The following is a 21,531-nucleotide window of genomic DNA, read 5'->3' on the forward strand; positions in this document are numbered from 1 at the left end:
CAGACAGGACAGATGACAGATGGACAAGCAGACAAGACTCCAGACGGTAAGGACGGGTCTCCAATATTCGTAATAAAATTTTTCTCTTGCCTCCCACGTTATTGTCGGCTCACCCGAATATTTGTGGAGTTGGTTGGAGCGGTTTGTCACCCAACAAAAGTCACGATGCCTATCAGGTGTGAGAGTTTGGTGGTTTCTGGATGGTTGGAAGATTGTGAGTCGGTACGGATAGGTACCTGGTGCTAGGAAGTGCTAGTCAACCTTATCCCGCGCGGAGGGAAAGAGCTCGATGAATTGGGGCAAGGATTGGCGGGGTATCGCTGTGTCTTGCTGGCTTTAGCGCCTCTCTTCCCCACCATCCCCACCTTGTGACGACACTAGAGTATCGCGGTGTACCCTGCAACTGGGTAGGATTGGCAACTGCTTCGCCCAAGGCCCAGGCTTGCCCAGGCCATTCCCAGACTTTCGATGCTTGCTAGTCGCTAGCCACTGCATAGCAGGTACAGTAGTATGCTTGTATGCTGTAGAAAGGTTGAAGGAGGGTAGCAGGGCAAGCAGGGTAGCAAGGGGGGAGCTTCTTAGAGCAACTCACACCTAGAGCACCTACCTAAGCACCTAGGCAAGCTACGAGGGTCACTGAACAGTTTTATCTTTTTTTATTAATTTTTTTTATACTTGGGCAATTTCTAATTTCTAGATTTCTACATCTGCCCTCCCACATAAGTGCTTTTTCCGTCTTGTCCGTTCTTGTCCTGCGTGAATTTGATTGTTCCCCCGGCTTCCTCCTTAAGCTGACGCACACACGATTCCTTCGACGCAATTGGCACGACGGAAGGAAAAGCCTCAAGGAAAGAGCTATCGTGTATCTGTGTATCATCGACGGCGTATCGTGTACAACCCTAGTAACACATACAATTGGACGGATCAAAGTTTCTTGTGCGATTAATAACTCTATTCACTTGTTCGTGCCTGCCAGTTGAGGGCATTATTTCCCCCACGATGGAGTTAGTAATAATCCTGAATCGTCTGTATGACTGAGAGTTAAAAGCCATGTTCTGACACAAAGACGTTCCTTTTCCTATTTAGTACCCGGAACGTAATTCACTTCGAAGACATTGTGCGTTCCCTGGACGAACAATCGTTCATGTTTCCTATGAAGCTACTTGAACACACTTGATTGACAACATTTACCATGCAGGATCACTATATTGGTATCGATGTAGGCACTGGTTCCGCTCGTGCTTGTCTAATAGACTCGTCCGGAGACATTAAGGCCCTGGCCTCGGAGGCTATCAAGCTATGGCAGCCACAAGTAGGCTACTATGTACGTACTCTTTTACAAGCTCCCGCTTCTTGCTTTTGTCTTAATCAAAGGAACAAATTAACTTACAACCCATCTAGGAGCAATCGACTACCGATATCTGGCACTGCATTTGCCATTGCGTTCAGCGCGTCGTACACCAGTCTGGAGTTGACGTCGACTCCATCAAGGGAATTGGATTCGACGCTACTTGCTCCCTAGCAGTCTTCTCCGAAGATGATGACCTACCCGTCACAGTTACCGGCCCAGACTTTGAGAACGATGGCCACGACCGAAACGTCATTCTTTGGCTGGACCACCGTCCCGTCCAAGAGACCGAGAAGATCAACGGCACCGGCCACAACCTACTACGCTACGTTGGAGGCAAGATGAGCATTGAGATGGAGATCCCTAAAGTACTATGGCTGAAGAACAACATGCCCCCAGAGCTTTTCAGCCGTTGCAAGTTCTACGACTTGTCGGATGCGTTGACTCACTTAGCCACGGGCAATGAGAATCGAAGCTTCTGCAGCACTGTATGCAAACAGGGTTACGTCCCAGTAGGTGTAGATGGGAGTGAGAAGGGCTGGCAAGAGGACTTTTTCAATGAGATTGGGCTAGGAGATCTAGCTAAAGACAACTTCAGGCGCATGGGTGGAGTAAATGGAGTGGTAAGCTCTCCTTCTACCCCAGTAGCTCGTTGTGGGCTGAACTGTTCCGCTAATTCATTTATAGAATGGTAAATACTTTAGTGCTGGCGAGCTTGTCGGCCACCTATCCGAAAACGCTAGTAAGCAACTAGGTCTGCCCGCTGGCATCGCGGTAGGTAGCGGTGTCATCGATGCTTATGCTGGTTGGGTTGGTACTGTAGGAGCAAAGGTCGACACTGAATATGGTCATTCCGACGAGAGCGCTCCCGCGAACGACCTTGCCCAAGCCTCTACTCGGCTTGCTGCCGTAGCTGGTACATCTACTTGCCATCTTGCCATGTCCGAGAAGCCTGTATTCGTAAATGGAGTATGGGGACCTTACCGTGACGTACTCTTGCCTAATTATTGGTTAGCAGAGGGCGGTCAGTCGGCCACGGGTGAGCTTCTAAGGCACGTCATAGAGACGCATCCAGCGCACAAAGAAGTGATACCTCTTGCTGAAGCTATGCATATGAACATTTATGATTACATGAATGGCCATCTTAGGGAGCTGGCTGAGAAGACTAGTGCTCCCACAGTCTCCTACCTTGGCCGACACTTCTTCTTCTACGGCGACTTATGGGGTAACCGGTCGCCTATTGCGGATCCTAACATGAAGGGTGCGGTGATCGGGCTCAGTCCAGACTCTAGCGTGGACGGCCTTGCACTATACTACTATGCTACAATGGAGTTTATTGCCCTGCAAACACGACAAATCATCGAAGCCATGAATACTGCTGGTCACAACATTCAGACCATCTTCATGTCCGGCAGCCAGTGCCAGAATGATATGCTCATGGATCTCATTGCAACGGTCTGCAGCAAGCCGGTACTAATTCCCCGTTACGTCCACGCTGCTGTGGTACATGGAGCAGCCATGCTTGGTGCGAAGGCAGCGAGCGGAGATGGCGAAGGAAAGACGGAGAACCTGTGGACCATCATGGATCGCATGAGCAAACCTGGCCGGCTCGTTAAGCCCGGGACCGATGCCAACGAGCAAAAGCTCTTTGATGCCAAGTACGAAGTCTTCCTAGAACAGTGCCGTACCCAACGGGACTACCGCCAGAGAATCGACGCGGCCACCAGCACCTGGGACCACGAATTCGGAAAATAGGAGGTAACTTAACTCACTCGGGTAACAAAAAAAGGGGTTGGGGGTTTGCTTGTGAGTTAGAAGGGTACCTTTAATGGACTGGAATTGTTGTCAGGCGCGACACTGGTGGGATAGAGAGAAAATATCATTGTTCCGGTACACCTAGGAGTATAGGCAATGATGATAGAATGATCTTTTTCGCGATGAAACCCGAGGTCTTTGACTTTGCTTGCTATGATATTGAGTTGACTAACATCTTGGTACGGATGGTGACGGTTTGACTTGCATATACCTTGTGTTTGGGTATTCTAGGTATTGTATTCTGTATACGTTGAGACTGACGCTAGTGGTTAGAAAGAATAACACGTAGTTGTGAAACTGTTGATACAATTGGTGTCATTACAAAAGACTGCTCAGGCAGTAGTCTCGGAATTCTGAAGTTGATATAGACGATAAGATACCCTTGAAATGTGAGCATAGAACCCGGGCGGTACAGTGGAGCAAGCTACTAATGGTATGTACCTAGAAAAGGTCCACTATTAAGTGACTGTATTAGCTGACCTGATTTAGTGTACGTGTGATGGTCTGTGCGCTAGCTACTAGCAACGTTTTTGCCTTGTTGATTGTTTTTCAGCCTTGCTAGGAAATTTCCAGCTTCATAAATTCACAATACCAATACCCGATTACTTTACCTTGGTATCGGGATATAATCGCTGCTACCAATTGCAGCAACTACCCCACCATCTGCAAACAGTGACCGACCTATCGTTTTTCTTTCCAACATGTCGCTGTTTGGAGCGAAACCGGCGGGGCAGGCTTCTGGAAGCAGTCTGTTTGGAGGAAGCCTCAATCCAACAGCCAACACAGCTACTGGCCAACCTGCTCAGTCTACCCAGTCTACCTCTTCTCTATTTGGACGCCCTACGCAGCAAACTACACAGCAACCCCAACTCGGAAGTAGCTTGTTTGGTGCTACCTCCAATCAAACGCAACAACAACAACCTCAGCAAGCTCAAGGTACCAGTCCATTCTCCAACCTTGGTGGCGCGACATCGAACACTCAACAATCTCGACCAGGAGGTCTATTCGGTTCGCTCAACACAGCACAACCTCAAACACCTCAGCAGCCACAGCAGCAGCAACAACAACTCCAGCAAAGAAGTATGTTTGGCGCGACTCTGCAGAACCAGCAGCCTGCTGGCGGCCTTGGCTTTGGTCTTGGACAATCTACGAATAACCTACCTCAAGGAACCTCGTCTATCCTCGGAAATAGCCAGCTCAATGCCAGCACGTTGCCGCAGGGCAATACTACAGGTTACTTCGACAGCCTCCTCTCGAAGAGCAAGAAACAAGGAAGCGATCAGTCTCCCCTCGAAGACCTTCCCAGCCTTCAGCTTGGCTTGGGAGATCTTCGCCAACGTCTTCGAAAGCTTGGCCCGCGAGCCGATCCTGTAGCCCATGACAAAGCTCGATACATTCTCGCGGCTTCTGGTGTCGAGCCAGCAGCAGCCGTCAGAGACTTAAACGACTTCGACGTTCGAATCGGAGGCCGCGTCGAACGACCTGCGCCCGCCCCCGCTGCCTCAGATATCGACGTCGATGCCTATCTCTCGAACATCCAGAAGAAAACGACCTTGAGCATGATCGCTGATGGCTTGGAAAGATCGGCTAGGGACTTCGATAATTTCCTCGAAGACAACATCAACATGGAGTGGGAGGCTCAGAGGAAGAGAATCTACGAACACTTCGGTATTAAGACTAAAGATGATGGACCTGCGGAAGGACAACCCGCAGCCACTGGCAGAGAGTCACATGCAGGCTTTGGCCGATCGCGACGAACAGCTAAGGCCGCGCGATCTACAGCGCCTGGCATCAAGGCTAGCTCATTTGGTCGATCAAACCTTCAGAAGTCAGTCATTGGCACTCCCAGCAAGATTGGTTCTCACCAGTCCGAATTCACGGACGTCCAGGAGACGGCAGGAAGCCCGGGTGCTCTGAACGGTGCTGCTTCGTTCGATGATCGATTTCTTAGGGAGAAGCAAGGTAGACTCGCGGAACGTGTCCGCCAGCTCAACCATGCCCGCATCGAGAAGCAACCGTACCCTATCCTACATGAGCTCGCGCAAGTGGCCGGCAGTTCTGGCGATAGACACGCCCAGCAACTGGTCGATGCTTATCATGCTGCTATGGCTATCGTAGGAGAGAACCCGGAAGCAGAGACCTTCGCGGGGGATGCTACGGCCAAAGAACGCCAATATAAGGACAAATACTTGGATCCGAATGACAAGTCCCCGGGCTCGGTAGAAATGAGGAAACGCATTCTCAATGGGGCCAATTCCTTCTTGGAGGGCAAGTTCTTCCAAGAGGTCGAGAGTCTCATCGCCAAACACCCCCGGGAAGCTAACTTGGGCGGTCGTCCGGACGTGATCAGTAAGATCAAGGCATACGTTCGATTACGGAACACGAGGAAGAATCTCGTACCCGATAATATCGAATTACAGTCAGTCGATGGGGAGTACGTCTGGGCTATCGTGTTCTACCTCCTCCGGTCCGGAAAGGTTGTTGAGGCAGCTGATTATGTCAAGACTCAATCTACTACATTCAGGAGCATCGACCGCACCTTCGCGTCATACCTCCTCGAGTATGTGAGTAGCCCTGATAGACGGTTGAGGCGCGCAGTACAGGATCGTTGTAACAACGAATATAACCAAAGAGCTCGCAATGCGCCGGAGAATTCTATCGACCCATTCCGCATGGCGTGCTACAAGATTGTGGGCCGTTGCGACGTGAACAATCGCAGTCTCGATGGCCTTAACACGGAGATCGAGGACTGGATATGGCTCCAGTTCAACCTGGCTCGTGAAAACGACAAGGCAACAGAAGTGGCTGCTGAGTCGTACGGATTACAGGACCTGCGAACGAGTATACGGGAAATTGGTCTCAAGCACTTCCCGAAATCGCCAAGCGAAGATGATAACGGCTCTTTTGGCATGTACTTCTTCCTCCAGATCCTTTCGGGAATGTTTGAGCAGGCCATCGCATACCTTTACGCCTTTTCCTACGTGGATGCGATCCATTTCTCTATCGCTCTTGAATATTACGGTCTTATACGTCCCGCGGACCCCTGGACTACTGCTGACTCCCTTTTATCACACGATACCCGTTCAAGACCACAGCTAAGCTTTGGTCGTATGCTGGGATACTACACGCGCGATTTCCGTGCCGCCGACGTCGCCTCTGCGGTCGATTATCTCACATTAATCTGTCTCAATGCCGATCTAGGCGGCGAGGCGGGACGACAGCAGGCAGAGCTTTGTCACGTAGCTCTGCGGGAGCTCATCTTGGAGAGCAGGGAGTTCAGCAAACTCATCGGCGACATCCGGCCGGACGGACACCGAATTACGGGTCTAGTTGAAGAGCGTGCCCCGCTCATCGGACTCCGCGAGGAAGACGACTTCGTCAAGACGGTCACGTTACAAGCGGCCCGGTTCGCTGACGACAACGGCCGAACAACGGATGCGGTGTTGTTGTACCATCTCGCTGCTGACTACGACAGCGTAGTAACCATAGTGAGCCGCGCACTGAGTGAGGCTATCTCACTAGAGATTGGCGAGGATCCTATGCGTCTTATGCCAGTTAAGCCTAGATCGGATGGTAAGGACCCCGAGGCGCAACCAGGCAGTAGTTTGAGCTTGGCATCCATCGATGATCCCATCCAACTCGCCATGACGATGATGTCGATGTACGAGAAGGACGCCATGTTCTACACGAAGATCGAAGACCAGAACCGGATTGCTTGCCACATCCTCCTACAGATGAGCGACATCAAGGCCTTGGTTGAGGGTAGTCAGTGGCCCGAAGCCCTGGACGTGAGTATTTCCTGTTGTTCCTATTAGATATTTAGACAAACTTACTAACGAATCACGTAGAAAATTCGGGCGCTCGAGATCCTACCCCTCGATGCTAATGGCGATCCAACGAGAATCAGACATTACGCCGCTACGTTCTCGGGACTGTCGCAAACAGTTGCCATTAATGTACCTAACTTACTGATGTGGACGATCACGTGTTGCATTCGACAGAGGGAACGACTCATGAGCGGACAGTTCAGTGGCAACGAGGGTACTCGGCGGATGATGTGCGATAACCTCAAGCAGATCAGCATGGACTTGACAACGTATACAAGCCAGCTGAGATACCGGTTCCCACCACACCTTCACGAAGCTCTTGCAAGGGCTTCCGCGGACTAGTCAAGTTAGTATTGGATGTGTATTAGTAATTGATGAAGATAAGAGGTACATCCCGAGAAAGCTATCGGCCTCGTCGACATGACAGTGATTGGAAAGGCCAGGGGCATGTTGAAAATGCCAGGGAGCTAGGTAATAACCCAGGCCTGCATTGGCACCTTAGATTAATACAAACACGGAGCGCATGCCGAAGAATTTCCTAGCTCGGGATATGATATCATGGGCTAGGATAGTAGATGTTTGTTTGTGACAATTAATATAATCTGTAGCTTGTATCCAACGTGGTGGAAATAGGGGTCAGAATAATGAGGCAGCGGCCAATCAGGATGGGAGCAGGGGCTTACGTCGGACGTTTTGCTGACTCGAGTAAGAATGAAATTGGTAGCGATCCACTCGGGCCTGTTGATTCATGTTTGGAGGAGCTTGGACGATCTTATTCATTCTCGGTGGAGTTTGCCGGGCGGGTCAGATGTGGAAATTCATCGTGATTGACCAGTGACCAGTCAACCAGGAAAGCCACACGCCGCATACGCGCACTATCGTCTACCGGACATACGGAATTTACGCGATTGCGCAGCATTGCGCCGAATGCCACGATAACACGACATTGCACCTGTCGCGTCGCTAGTAACATTGGATTACTAACCACCGTGACATGCACCCGTCCGTCGCAGGCTCGGGCTTCTCCTTATTCTCCACTTCACCTATCACTTCTACTACTACCATCACCTCGACCTCCGCCGCTACCGCCGCCATCCCCGATCGTCGTCCTTCCACCGCGAGCCGCGGTCCCGTCAGCACCCACGGGAGCCCTTCCGAGAACGGGGAGTCGGGCCGTCCCCACAAGCGCGGCGCTCCCCTTCCTCCTCCTCGTCCCTGCTCCTCCTCCCACGATGACGGCTGCGGCCTGTCCCCGGATTCCGCCGGCGGCGGCGGCGACGGCGGCCCTGTCGAGGACCAGAGGACGAAGAAGCGCCGGCTCGGCGCCGGCTCGAGAGGCGTGGCTAACCTGACGCCTGAACAGCTTGCGAAGAAGAGAGCCAATGGTATTAAGCTCCTATCCTAGCTCCCGCTACGTCTTTTAGAAGCCTAAAATACAACCCAAATCACCAAAACCAACGTCTCGTACTTATTAAGTTAAGCTTTCGTAAGCCGCGCTGCATTGGTTGCAATCTCCAGCTCTCCTCCCTCCCTGCCTGCCTCTTGAGCTTGTTGCCTCTCGAGGATTGCACATACTAGTGTCACGCCGTTACCTACCTACCTACCTATATAGTATATACACATTTTGCTAACAATGCTATCGTCTCCTCGTGATAGACCGGGAAGCGCAGCGAGCCATCCGCGAACGTACCAAGAACCAGATCGAAACGCTCGAAAGGCGGATACACGAATTGACGTCCCAGCGGCCTTACCAGGAGCTCCAGGCCGTGATACGGGCGAAGGAGGCCGTCGAGGCTGAGAATGCCGAGATCAAGAGCCGCCTAGCTTCTATCATGTCCATGATACAGCCCATATTGTCTAATCAGCAAGGTCAGTTCGTGGGACTAGGTGAAACGATACCCGCTACGTATCAGTGAAAAGGGAATCTAGTAGACTGACAAGACTCGTCTTAGTCGAAGGGGCCTACAACACGCCGCCCTTATCGAACTTCGCGAACGTCACGCCCGCCCAGCCTACGCAGCGGTCGCCCTCTCTCCCAACTACCGCTACCTACAATGCCTCCACGCCGATGAGCGCCGCCTCGCCCGCGTCCACCATGGCGGACCAGTCTTCGTCGTGGCAGGCTCAGGCACAGGCCCAGGCTCCGCACCCGCACCCGAGCCCGCACTTCGCGCAGGTCAAGATGCTGAACCAGCAGCGGCACGAGCTGCTGCACGGCCTGGACCTTGGCGCCGGCGAGCAGCTGAAGCTGGACTTCCTGCTCGACCCCTCGGCGCGCGTGAGCCGGATGCAAACCGGCGTCGACGGGCCCCAGGACACGCCCGAGTACCACCACCTGCCCATGAAGCACGACTGGAACGCCAACGCCAACGCGAACTCCATACCCTCCCGCAACGGCACCGCGATCGAAAATGGAGTATCTCATCATCAACAGCAGCAGCAGCGGATCGAGTACGCCCCGCAATACACCCCCCTCAACCCAAACGTAGACACACCCACAACGACGCCCTCATCCTGGATCGGCCGCACCGCGCCCATAAAAAACAGCGCGCCGACCTGCCCCCTAGACAACCTCCTCCTAGACTTCCTCTCGGAGCGGCGGCAGCGTGCCCACGAAGGGGTCCCCGCGCGCGAGGTGGTAGGCCCGCGCTACCCGTCGGTATCCTCGCTCCTGAACCCGGCGCACAGCGCCTTCTCGCACCCGCTATCCAAAGTCTTCACCGACATCCTCGCCGCCTTCCCGGGCATCAGCACGCTGCCCGAGCGCGTCGCCGTGCTGTACTACATGTTCCTCGTCATGCGCTGGCAGGTCAGCCCCACGCGCGAGAACTACGAGCTGCTGCCGGACTTCGCGCGCCCTACCCCGGCCCAGCTGCGGACGCCGCACCCGGCTTGGGTTGATCATCTGCCGTTTCCTGCGATGCGGGAGCGGCTTGCTTCTGCTCCTGTTTCTGCTTCCGCTTCCGCCACCTCAGAGGAAGGGGGGCAGGGGGGACAAGCGCAAGGACCGATCCCGTTCGAGAACTTCTTCATCCCGTTCACGACGACGATCAGCCTGAACTGGCCGTACGAGGGCACCGACGCGCTGCTCCGGAGCCCGGCCGGCGGCGAGCTGCTGATCAACCCCGTCTTCGAGCGCCACCTGCGGAGGTTCGAGAACTGGACGCTGGGCGACGCGTTCGACGCCGCGTTCCCCCGGCTCAGGGGCACGTATAACTTGAAGGTCGGCACGAGGACGAGGGAGATGGGCGGTGGGGGGTGAGGGGGGGGCGGGGTTTTTTTCCTAGGTATGATGGGTGTGTTTATGTATGGATGTATGTACGTGTATTTATATGTATGTGGGAAGGGTTAGTTAGTCTTGGTCTCTTGCCCAGGAGGAATAAGGGATCCCGCGGGGGCAATGAAGATAATAGCGAGGCGTTGATGAAAGGAAATTGAAATAATGGATATCCACGATCTTGGGATGATGAAAGCATGAGCACGAAGCTATATATGTAGGGTCAAAGTGAAGAAACGGAAAGATAGCGATCTACTGTGGTAGGCTAGGAAGAACATCGTAGGAGAGATATATACTGAGGAGTTTAATACATCAGTATCCGATGACAAGGTTGTTTGGTGTACGTCTTGTGGAGCATGAAAACAAAGCTTGGCAACGCAGAATGAATACAAATCATTGTGCTGATCAAGCAGTGCCCTACTCAGTACTATAATGGGGTATACGTGAATTATTGTGCTCGTGGAAAGACAAATTTGGATAGGGGCACATGGTGGGAGAAGGGCCGTCATCACAAGCAGATAAAGAGAGCCATAATATGACTGAAAGACAAATTCATCTTGGGGTATTGCTTTCGGCAAAGGAAACCTGTAATGCGAGCCCTTCCTTATGGGCAGGGCTCGGGTATCATGTAATAACAAACGCCGGTATCATGCAAGTCAAATCATTTCCTCCCAATGCAACTAGCCCATCTGTCGTTACCTAGGCTCACATGCCAACGACGATGCAAATGCCTATTTCATATCCCTCCCTCCCTCAGATGCAAAATGTTCGTTCCTTCGTAGGCAACCCAAGCTTGTCGTCCAGCATGCAGCAGAAACTCAAGGAGGCCCCGTGCCCCAAAGGAAACGAAAAACAAAGACGAAGAGCATTCAGCGAAGGCATCAACACTCATCGTCGAGGTTGTCAACGCCAAAGGAAAAGGCGTTGATGTCGTTTCCCTCACCGACAAACAAGGTCGGCGTGTGATCATCTTCCATTGTCTGGAATTGGAGACATTCAATCTGTCCCCACCGCGAGTGGATTTTGTCGATATCTCGGGACGGCAAGCGGCGACCACTGCGCACGGAATACAACACAACCTTGCCATCTTCATGAGCTGCCGCCGCTATGCCCAAAGTGCGGTCGAAGTCGAAGCCGGTATTGAAGCGAGACTGGCTCTTGTATTCTTGCATTGTCACGATTGGATCACCGCCCTTCTTGCAGCCTCGTCCCGACTTGATATCTCGGTTGTCGTTGATTGTGGTGCGGTCACAAAATCGGATGTCGTAGACGGACATCATGTTTTCAAGGCCTGCCACCAAAACCTGGTTGTCGTTGACTGCCTTGACGTGCGCGATAGACTTCGGCAGTTGGATAGCGCTCCACTCAAAGTCGTTCTGACGAAGATCACCAATGCAGAGCTTGCCAGGGCGACCACCAAAAAACACGAGGTTGGGATTGGTAACATGATAGTCAACGCCAAAAATATCGTGAGATCCCGATGATCGGTAGTCTCCCCCAGAGTCAAAGTCCGTGACTGCAACCACCCTTACGTGATTTCGTTCATCGAGTGCCGCAAGACCCAAATTTGTTCCCATCAAGCATTGGAGAGTTTGGCCTGGTGGTGATGTACAAATGGCGTTTGATCGGCAGGAATACGAATACGCGTATTGAACTGTATCACACACTATCCCCGGCGAGTCGAGCCGTATGCTGAGGAAGCCTACAGACCCGGCGCCGACAGAGGTAGAACTGACAAATGCTCTACTCCCAGTTGCATCGCACTTGATGTCTGTTATAACAGGATAGCCATCTTCTACAAGTAAGCTGTGTAGATCGAGAGCAATTGGAGACTCTTGCATTCTATCGTTAGAATCCTGTTAGTGGGATGATTCTAAGCATGTATAGAGGTTATAGTGTGATATGTTACCTTCCAGTCTCTTCATCCCGAGCTATAGAGAATTTGATGATATAAGGAATGTATGTGCCATCTTCAAATGTGGTCTCGTGTCAGCCTTTGTATTCTAAAAGGATTCCAATAAAAAACTTACATGACACTACCGGATAAACACCATTCTCGTCCTTCTTCTTAGAGACAAACATAGCTTCGAGGTTCCTATTCGTCCGCTCTCTGAGAGAAGTTTTGCCTTTCTCAACTAAACCCTGTGCAAAACTTGCAGCGCGGAGATCACGAACGTCATCGCCATGTTCACGAGCAAGGAAGCCGCCCATCAGCGGTTCATTGAAGACTCTCGACCGGGTGATACGACTTAAGCTTCGAGCCTCGTAGTGGGCTTTCTCAGCTGCGGCCACTTCATTGAGCTTGCGCTTCTTAACATTGTCAGAAGACCAAGGCGCGTCATGACGAGCAGCGTGATGGTTTTGTTCCACTTTGAAGTAGCGCTGTTTTTCTGGATCTACGGGAAAATAGATGTTAGAATATTAAAGCACTGGTAAGGCATGAAATGATATTCATCTCAGGGAGAGAGAAAAAAAAACATACCCCAGAAATACCCTGGAATCTCAGATTGAAAATTGGTGCTCATCTTGCTGGTGCGTCCGATATATGTCTAGAAAGGTTGCGGATCAGACGTGGTAGCACGACGATGAGGGCAGATATTTAAGAAAAAGGGAACGTGAATTGTCGACGAAAGAAAATTAGGTAGCCATACAAATGGAAAACCCATGGACGGCACAATAATTAAAGCGGGGGTTTATATAGGAAATAGCTCCAAACTTAAAAAATATGTAGCCACGACGACAGTGTTCAGTAACAAAATAAAAAGAAGGATGACGTAATACAAGTATCCAATCGAAGAGCATGCACTTAAGATGACAGATGGACTGCCCAACCAATTTCGCTCGTTAGAATTAACGCATATACATTGAAAGCTATCATAACTAACTTTAAAGACATGCAATTACATAACTCAGTGTCACATAAGACATGCCGGGTATTTTGTATTTTTTTCATTCTTATTAAGCCTAAGAGACGTGGGTATGACATAACCGAAGGCCTATACGCCGTGGTATTTCAGTTTACAAGAAGGAAATGAAGTGAACAACCAAGCCTGTCCGGAGGATATATCTATAGACCGAAGGGCATTAGTATGTACCACCGATTAGGTCTAAACCCTGGCGACGTCAGCCACCTGAGGGGCGGCCATTCGGTTTCATCCGGGGATGATCTATTGAGACTTCTCGTGTTGGGTGGAGACACGTTGGAGGGAGACAACTATGAAACACGTTAGCTAAAAATTCCATATACACAACTCTAAATTTTGCTAATTGGAACTTACCGAAATCTTCGAGAGATCTCTGCTTCTGGCTGCCCTTGGGGGACTTGCCGTGCATGAGGTTGTCGAATCCAACGCTGTCCTGGAGGATGTAGTAGACACCGCCCATGATGCAGAACACGCCGAAGGAGAAAATCCAGATACGGACGACGGCGACAATGTGAGTGAGGGCACCGTGCTCGAAGAAACCCCAGATGGTGAAGCAGGTGGCTAGGATATCAACGAGGAGGATGGCGCCGGTAAGTTGCCACGAGGGAATCGACGACCAGAAGGGACCGTTGGCACGGGTGATGAAGATAAGCCAGTTCTCAGTGAGGGAGATCTCGAGGAAGAGAACTTCGTCCATGTTACCGTTGTTCTGAACAATACCACCGTTCTCGCCCTGAGCGTACATAGTGGTAACAGTGATCCAGGTACCGACAGCAAGGACGACACCGAGGAGGACGGACATACCCCAAAGCTTGGGGAGGTTCCACTTGACTGGGCTCATGGAGTACGGAGCGTTATCGTAGGCAATAGCCAGAGTAGCAACGTCAGCGAAAATGGCAATGAAGACGACAAGCTCAATGTTGAGCGAGCGGTTCAAGATCGCAATCCACAGACCGAGGTAGATCTCCAAGTGAAGAGAAAGGGCGATACGGTAGACAACGTAGGCGTACATTCGGTGGAAGATCTGTCGAGATGTCTTAAGGGCATCAATAATAGCGCCAAGACCAGGAGCAAGGAAGACGATATCAGCAGCAGATCGGGCAGCGTCGGAGGCACCCTCGACAGCAATACCAGTATCGGCCTTCTTCAGAGAGGGGGCATCGTTGACACCGTCACCAGTCATGGCAACCAGGTAACCACGTTGTTGCAGAATCTCGACGACATTGTACTTGTGCTGGGGGAAAACCTCGGCGAAACCGTCAGCAGCCTCAACGAAATCGTAGACCTCAGAGCCGGGCATGTCACCGCCGCCACCAAGACCAAGGCGCTCGGCGTTGTAGACGTTGGTACCAAGACCGAGTTGACGAGAAGTCTCACGAGCGATACCGACAGCATCACCAGTAAGCATCTTGATAGAGAGACCGAGGCGCTTGGCTTCGTTGATAGTGCGGGCAGTGTCGTGACGAGGAGGGTCAGAGCAAGGCATGATACCGAGGATTTCCCAGGCACCTTCACCACGCTTGCGGGCAACACCAAGAGAACGGAAACCACGAGTAGCGAATTCAGCAACCTTGTTCTTGTAGGCCTGGTCAATCTCCTCGGGGATGGGGTGGTCTTCCTCAACGGTCTTGAGGACGAACAGAGGGGCACCCTTGACACAGGTAATGCGTTCACCTTGGGGAGACTCGACAACAGCAGTAACCTTCTTCGAAACGGGGTCGAAGGGGAAGAAGTCCTTGACAATGTACTTGGAGAGGACACCCTTGGCACGAGGATAGTACTTGAGAGACTTTAGGAAAGCCTTGTCAATGGCATCCATACCCTTCTTCTTGCGGCTAGCCGCGAGACAGGCAGTAAGCATGAGATCCTCAGGGTCAACACCGGAAACAGTGAAGGGCTCAGAGAGAGAGAGCTTGTTCTTGGTCAAGGTACCAGTCTTGTCAGAGCAGAGGATTTCGACACCAGCAAGAGACTCAATGGCAGAGAGCTTCTGGACGATGGCCTTCTTCTTGGCAAGGTAGGCAGCACCGACAGCCATGGTGGTGGTGACGACGGCAGGAAGACCGACGGGTACACCGACAATGGTGATGGCCAATGTGAACCTAAGAATGTCGACGATCGGGTTGGATCGGTAGAAAGACGAAACCCAGACGATCAAGAGAGTGAAGACGACGAGAATCAACAATACAGTACCAATACCGTTGAGAACCTCAGTGAAGTGACCAGTGCCGGCAGACGCCTGGTTGACAAGAGCAGCAGCGCGACCGACGAAGGTGTTGTCACCAGTGGCGGTAACAACCATGAAGGCCTCACCACGCTTGACAGCAGACGAAGCGAAACATTGGTCACCCTTGTGCTTGTCAACGGCGAGAGATTCACCAGTGATGGCAGATTGATCGACTTGGAGGAAAGCATCGTCAGTGACGATTCGGCCGTCAGCGGGAATAATGGTACCCTGTCGATTGAGAATTAGTGATTTGCAAAATCATTGATAACATAGTGTAGGGAAAATCACTCACCTCCTCAACTTGGAGGATATCACCAGGGACAACTAGAGGAGCCTCAACTTCCTTCAGGGTGCCGTCACGGAGGACAACAGCCTTAAGAGCGAGAGTCTTCTTCAATTCGTCGACGATAGAACCAGCCTGGAATTCCTGGATGAAACCAACACAGGCGTTGAGGAGCAACAAGGCACAGATGACACCGAAATCGACCCAGTCTTCCAAACCAGCGGCAAGGACGGCGGCAGCCTCCATAACGAATTGAATAGGACCAATAAAGAAACCCTGCGTGATGTTAGTTTGGATTTAATTGGCGGTCAGAACAATGCGAACTTACGAAGAACTTGAGGATGAGGTTCTCCTTCTCCTCCTTCATCTGGTTGAGACCATACTTTCGGCGACGGTTGCCAACCTCAGCTGCAGAGCAGTTAGTTTTTCCAATTCGAAGCATTTCGGCCGTGGCGAAAATGTTGATTGAAGCAATTAAGGCGATCGAAGCTTACCTTCCGTAAGACCGACACGAGTATCAGTCTGAAGCATCTCTTCGGGGACAACGCGACCAGTGCCACCAGGCTGCCCGTCACCTTCCTCCTCATCGTCAAAGGCGTTTCCGTCCTGAGACTCGAGATCCTCGATCAGGGCGTCAATGTCCTCGTCATCTTCTTCCTCTTCGCCCTTAGTAGTTTTGACCGGAGCGGGATCCTCGACACGGTGAGCTTCCTTCTCGTTGAAATTGCCCGACTCTATGTTGGTGTGAAGCGCCGGCGCGGCGGCATTGTTGGACTCAGCCATGGCGGCGAGCTTCTAATGTTGACAAAATCGAGATAACCCAGATGTCAAATTGAATAGATGTGCAGATAAAGGACTGAGTCCAGTGAAATTATTAATTACTCCAGGTTAGGCGGGCAGAGAAATCGACAATAGGATCGACTGGAATGCTGATTAGGTTGGTTGTATAGGTAAACTGACGATGTTTTGGTGAAGGTGAGTCGTGGGGGAGATAAGATGGACGACGTTCAGACTAATCACACAGAGGGGAGAGAAGAGGGGAGAGTTGGGCGGAAGGCACCACGGACGACCTTGGGAGGAATTGACGAGCCAGACGAGCCGTAACCAAGTCTTCAACGTGATGAGAAGGAGAAAGGAAAGCGCGTTCGATGTGGGCGAGCTTTTTCTTTAATAAGTCGTGGAAAATAGAGCGAGAAGAGCAAGAGCTAATTCCGAGAAGTGGGGCCTTCGTCAACCAAGCTTCCAGTGGCTCCCCAATGGCTCACACCCCAAGCATGGAAGTATCGGTACAGCGCAATACAGTGTGGGTTGTTCCTTCCGTTTGTTTCCACCATTTCCACTTTTTTACATCCAGTAGATCCCTATTGGCCGAGCTAGGACGACCTTCGCAATACTACAAGGGTACTTGTATCCTTATTTGACTTATTTTCTAGGTACGCAGGTATGCGGATGTACGTATAACGCGCGAATTTTACAGCTGCAGATATGGATTGTATTGCAGATTCGTCAATATGTTAAGTTCAATGTAAGTTACAATAACTTCGAATCCTAACCTACACATACATATTATGTACGTAGGGTATTAAAGTATGAATACACCATGCATCACTTCAGCAGTGAATGCGTGTATGTATATCAGCAAATATGCGTAAGTAATGTGTACCTTCAGTAGTTCAGCCAAAAAAGATCAAAAATGCTTCCAAGTTCAGCTCACGTCAGGAACTTCACTCACAAACCCAACTCTAAATTGTTAAACTCAAGGTTTGTTTACTTACATGGAGCAAATAGAGCCAAGTTTACCTAAGCTACCTAGGCAATTCTTTCGGGAAATTGCTTTCTATGCACATCAGTACTCAGGGATTAAAGGTACGGCACATCCCATACAGAGTTTAGTGTGCGGAATTGTACTGTACCTGAACTAATATGTCTAACCTACCGAATCGGGTTAAGGTTTGTTATTTTACTGGATGCAAAAAGTTGCCACAGTGTGACTCGGTCCCTGCAGGCTCCACCATCCGGTACCTGGACAGCAGGGACTCCACATCCCATCTCCAGAGCAAGAGCACTTTGCACCCATTCTGACCCATGAACTCTCTGATCTTGCGGGAATTACTCGATTGCTCCCAAGATGCTGACTGACAGACAAGCGCACCGACTTTTTCCCATTCGTCATTTGTAGTCAAAGCTTAGAGGAAAATATCGCGGAAGTTACTGCTGAAGCTGTAGACCCATCTATTCTATTCAATTGACCTATTTTAACCTATTTTTCGCCTATCCCGATGCGACGGTTGGCATGGGAATAGCTCTGATCTAATTGTTTTGGTGTGAGAGTTTTTTTTCTGCTCGTTTCCAGGCTCATCCCAAATCAAGATTCCACGAGCTCTGCATTCGGGAAGCACGGTCAACCTCTCTAGGCCCTTGGGCTTATGCGAGGGCTGCTAACCATCGACTGGGACCACCCATGCTTTGGCTCATGTTAGCCCTGCACAGTGCCAGCTCGCGCAATGTCGTCAGTTAATAGCGAGTCAGTGCGGCGTGTAAACTGTGCCTATGCAACCCTTATCCACTCACCCATACATCCATCTGCACTTGAGTCTGCATACTGCAAAGCAGCAGAGATGCTAGCCAGGCTAGTCAGCGGTACGTACAGAATGGGTAACCCAGGTACTTTCCCCTACTTATCGACGTAGCAGCAGCTAACAGCTTCAACTACCAGCATTATGAGCCATTTTCCATTCTACGAGGCTGCTATCGAAAGCGGAAAGGCGCTGGAACCCACAAGACTTTGCCGATCTTGCTAAGACCAAGATGTACCTTGAGCTGCTGTTTCATTAAGAGCATGCCATGCGATATGGATAGGTATTAAGAGTATTACGCAGTAGCATAGGTATGTATTAGCTACTGAACACTTGCCCAAGACCGCCATTGCGAGATCCAGAAAACGCCCTGCCAGTCCATCCCTATTAACCGACAATCGTCATTGTCTAACCTGGAGAATCCGTACGTACTATGGTCAGTATGGTATCGCCTGCCGGCGACCTGCCAAATGCGGATTTCTATCGCTCTCGTGCTATGAACGGAGCTTCAGGGCATCAGAGCGCGACTAGGGAGTTGACGCGAACCATCGAAAGCAGCCTGGCAGCGTGGGAAGTTAAAATTCAATCCACCGCTGGATCACTGGTCACTGAACACGACGGGTAACGATGGTAGCAATCCTGCGACTCTGGCTTGTGTGGCTTACTTTTCATACGTCATGGGGACCACAGGATCAATCCCGCATTTTACCAATCCTGCGCTTCCATACCCCAGCCTGCCCAGCTAAGAGGTCACTAACAGGTCACAGACCACTCGGACGGTAGTACAGGTTGATACGTAGATGATGTTAGATTTTTATTAAAAGTTTTTTTTTCTGTCCTCGCGGCACCCTCTACACCGACACGCTCCGGCAAAGGAGACCTCGGTGAAAGGCAAAAGAGCCATTTGGCCTGCCGCAATTTCTCGGATGGAGATTCGCTCGGTATGGCCGCTGCTCCACCAAGCTTGTCCGCTTGGAGTCTCGTGGCCACCGTCAAATCTAGTAAACTCTACATCCGATATCCGCCTATAACCCCTTCCTGAAGAGCTAAGTACGGGGCGCCTTACTTGGGTAGTTCGAGAGAGCGGACGGGCCAACCTTAATGACTATGGAATGGCAATGGCTTCACGCTATACGCTATAGGTATCTGTTTCCAAACCTGCGAGTGAGGCGGAACAGTTAGATCTCAAGAGATCGACCAAAAGGCCTTTTTTCGGTCATCGGCATCTTCGCCTTATCGAAAACGATTATTTGCCTCGTCGTCGCGAGACGATGGAGAATGATGATTAGATGGAGCCTTATCCCCTATCCCTTATTCGGCTGTCTCGTATGCTCGTCTTCATCTACATCATACCCGCCGTAAATTCGGGAAAATAAGAATATGTAGCAAGCCGCATTACCATATATCACTCACTCACTCACTTGCTCACCGTAAGGCAAGTAGTCGCGTGGGCAATCATAAACTTATCATTACTGTTACATAGTTATGCATCCGGTCCTGGATTCTGGAACCCTTACTTTGACGATTTCGCCAATCACGTTCGCGGTAAAAAGTAATCTTCGAAAATCGGGATTCGTGCCGACTAGGATGTCGCCCGGCCAGGTATGCGTGATTGCGCTAAAATGCCAGAATGCCAGAATTGCCTCGCCCGTTTGCGGGCGCCTGGATTCAGGATAGCCGGAGAACGTGGGACTTGGTGTGGTAAGGGACAGTGCAACTACGATGGAATTATACGGTGAGGATCCGAGGATCGAGCCGCTCGTGTCGCTAAAAGATTTTCCCATTTCGCGGCCCCCGTTCGAGCTGCTATCAGTGGTCAATGGCTCTTATTCGGACATTAAGTGGTTCCTTTTCAGGACGTAATTTATGATTTGTTTACCTAGGACTGCTACTCGCTCCTAGCTTGGGGGTCTCTATGGGGGTCCAAACTAGTCCTAACAGACTCCACGGGGAGAGCTTTTCCTATCCGGTATTCTACTCCCGATATTCGATACGCTCGTGTCTCCGAGCGACCGAACTGCGCTCTCGCTTCTTGCTGTCGCGCCGCCACGACTCGCCTCAAAAAAGGGTCATTCTAGCCTCGTAAAATTCGCCTTATCTGACATTTTCATGCGAGACAGCCGTCCACGTCTCCCGCTCCTTAGCCGTTCCTCGGCCCGCGCTCGTCATGGATGTACACCATACCTTATCATTTCCTAGAGCCCTACGAATCGGATCTCACGAGTGATCCTGTATCCTTTGTGATACCTACATATTCGACTTGGTAATAAGACGCCAGAGGCGCCTGTGCGCGTTTAAGCAAGGATCCAATGCAGGCAACATGACGATGAAACCCGGCTATAAAAAGCTTGGTTCTTTGGTTCTTTGTTGAAACAACCTAACCAGGACTGTACAGTAAACATTTTATTACATATCATTGTTTACTATTTTGAAATGCCTCATCTCGAAACCGCCGTTGGTTGCGCCCATGCTATATCGTACAACATATGAGCCTTTTTTCTCCTGTCTTATGTTTCTCACGCTTACTCATGCCCTCTACGAGATCCAGGTACATCCTTGGACCCCATAAGAGAAAAGTAAAAGGTTTCCCGTCTCGATGGCTCAGGGTCTATCGGGCAAGCCTTATTTATTGCCTGTTCTAGAAGCTCGATGACAAGCTAAGGTTGACTAGAGTAACATTCTAAGTTCAATCGTCGAATGCAAGAAGGGTTCTACGTGGTATCTCTAGCTCATAGATTGCCTTCAGATAGGTTCCGAGGCGATGGTTCTGCTACTAAGGTCTAAAAGGGCTTTTTACGACGCCGTCGCGTTGGCATTAACTCTAGACTGAGCTCGACCTCGCTCGTCGACGACAGTCCGCGCGGCTGCTTAACTCCGCGAATAGCGAAGGTAATATGTCTATATGTCTAGAACCGAACCAAAGTCAGGGCAGGCAAGATTGAAAGCTTATCGAACCTAGCAAGCGTCTATTTCTTGGCTTGGCTTGCCCAGAAGGTTATGGCAGATCTGGCTGTACGATTTCTCCGCCGCCAAGATGATGCTTCCCTCCTAGCGTGCACATCCGCTTAGTTTGGGAGGTACCGGGACACCAGGTAGTACAGTACATGCCATCCTGTGTATACGTAGAACCAAACTTGAGGCAATCGTGGCGGGCATCTGACATGTATGTGTACGATACTCTTACCTAGCGTCTTGGTGAGCGCAACTATCCGAGTTTGCGTTCTCGAAGAAAAGACAATAATTACATACAGTGT

General features: G+C 50.9%; 4 protein-coding genes across 4 annotated transcripts; 2 read left to right on the plus strand and 2 right to left on the minus strand.

Moving 5' to 3' along the window:
* Window positions 1–1,192: 1,192 nt before the first annotated feature.
* On the plus strand, window positions 1,193–7,332 carry F4807DRAFT_451355 (Nup93/Nic96-domain-containing protein; the record flags this gene model as incomplete). Its single annotated transcript, XM_048000230.1, has 11 exons — window positions 1,193–1,324; window positions 1,402–1,971; window positions 2,036–3,032; window positions 3,881–5,731; window positions 5,762–5,868; window positions 5,905–6,019; window positions 6,053–6,492; window positions 6,529–6,651; window positions 6,688–6,717; window positions 6,751–6,951; window positions 7,012–7,332. 11 exons carry the CDS (start codon window positions 1,193–1,195, stop codon window positions 7,330–7,332), a joined length of 4,887 nt encoding a protein of 1,628 aa, XP_047854865.1.
* Window positions 7,333–7,535: 203 nt separating this feature from the next.
* On the plus strand, window positions 7,536–10,252 carry F4807DRAFT_467134 (uncharacterized protein; the record flags this gene model as incomplete). Its single annotated transcript, XM_048002452.1, has 3 exons — window positions 7,536–8,375; window positions 8,647–8,859; window positions 8,943–10,252. The coding sequence occupies exons 1-3, from the start codon at window positions 7,985–7,987 to the stop codon at window positions 10,250–10,252; spliced, it is 1,914 nt and encodes a 637-aa protein (XP_047854866.1). The 5' UTR covers window positions 7,536–7,984.
* A 710-nt stretch (window positions 10,253–10,962) lies between these two features.
* F4807DRAFT_61698 (uncharacterized protein) lies at window positions 10,963–13,091 on the minus strand. Its single transcript, XM_048003271.1, has 4 exons — window positions 12,750–13,091; window positions 12,298–12,663; window positions 12,177–12,237; window positions 10,963–12,109 (listed from the first exon to the last, which is right to left on the minus strand). Exons 1-4 carry the CDS (start codon window positions 12,790–12,792, stop codon window positions 11,149–11,151), a joined length of 1,431 nt encoding a protein of 476 aa, XP_047854867.1. The 5' UTR covers window positions 12,793–13,091; the 3' UTR covers window positions 10,963–11,148.
* F4807DRAFT_61697 (plasma-membrane proton-e) lies at window positions 13,092–16,598 on the minus strand. The gene is made up of 4 exons (XM_048003270.1): window positions 16,196–16,598; window positions 16,030–16,109; window positions 15,711–15,977; window positions 13,092–15,646 (listed from the first exon to the last, which is right to left on the minus strand). Exons 1-4 carry the CDS (start codon window positions 16,482–16,484, stop codon window positions 13,391–13,393), a joined length of 2,892 nt encoding a protein of 963 aa, XP_047854868.1. The 5' UTR covers window positions 16,485–16,598; the 3' UTR covers window positions 13,092–13,390.
* Window positions 16,599–21,531: the final 4,933 nt, after the last annotated feature.

Source organism: Annulohypoxylon truncatum (genome assembly GCF_022578515.1).
Source record: "Annulohypoxylon truncatum strain CBS 140777 unplaced genomic scaffold F4807scaffold_13, whole genome shotgun sequence".
NCBI classification, from domain to species: domain Eukaryota; kingdom Fungi; phylum Ascomycota; class Sordariomycetes; order Xylariales; family Hypoxylaceae; genus Annulohypoxylon; species Annulohypoxylon truncatum.

Coding starts and splice junctions, on each gene's coding strand:
- F4807DRAFT_61697 (XM_048003270.1), bottom strand. CDS start 16,484: ATGGCTGAGTCCAACAATGCCGCCGCGCCGGCGCTTCACACCAACATA. Junction 16,110..16,195: donor TCGTGTCGGTCTTACGGAAG/GTAAGCTTCGAT, acceptor ACTGCTCTGCAG/CTGAGGTTGGCAACCGTCGC. Junction 15,647..15,710: donor ATATCCTCCAAGTTGAGGAG/GTGAGTGATTTT, acceptor CTCAATCGACAG/GGTACCATTATTCCCGCTGA.
- F4807DRAFT_61698 (XM_048003271.1), bottom strand. CDS start 12,792: ATGAGCACCAATTTTCAATCTGAGATTCCAGGGTATTTCTGGG. Junction 12,664..12,749: donor GATTCCAGGGTATTTCTGGG/GTATGTTTTTTT, acceptor ATTTTCCCGTAG/ATCCAGAAAAACAGCGCTAC. Junction 12,110..12,176: donor CGGGATGAAGAGACTGGAAG/GTAACATATCAC, acceptor TTCTAACGATAG/AATGCAAGAGTCTCCAATTG.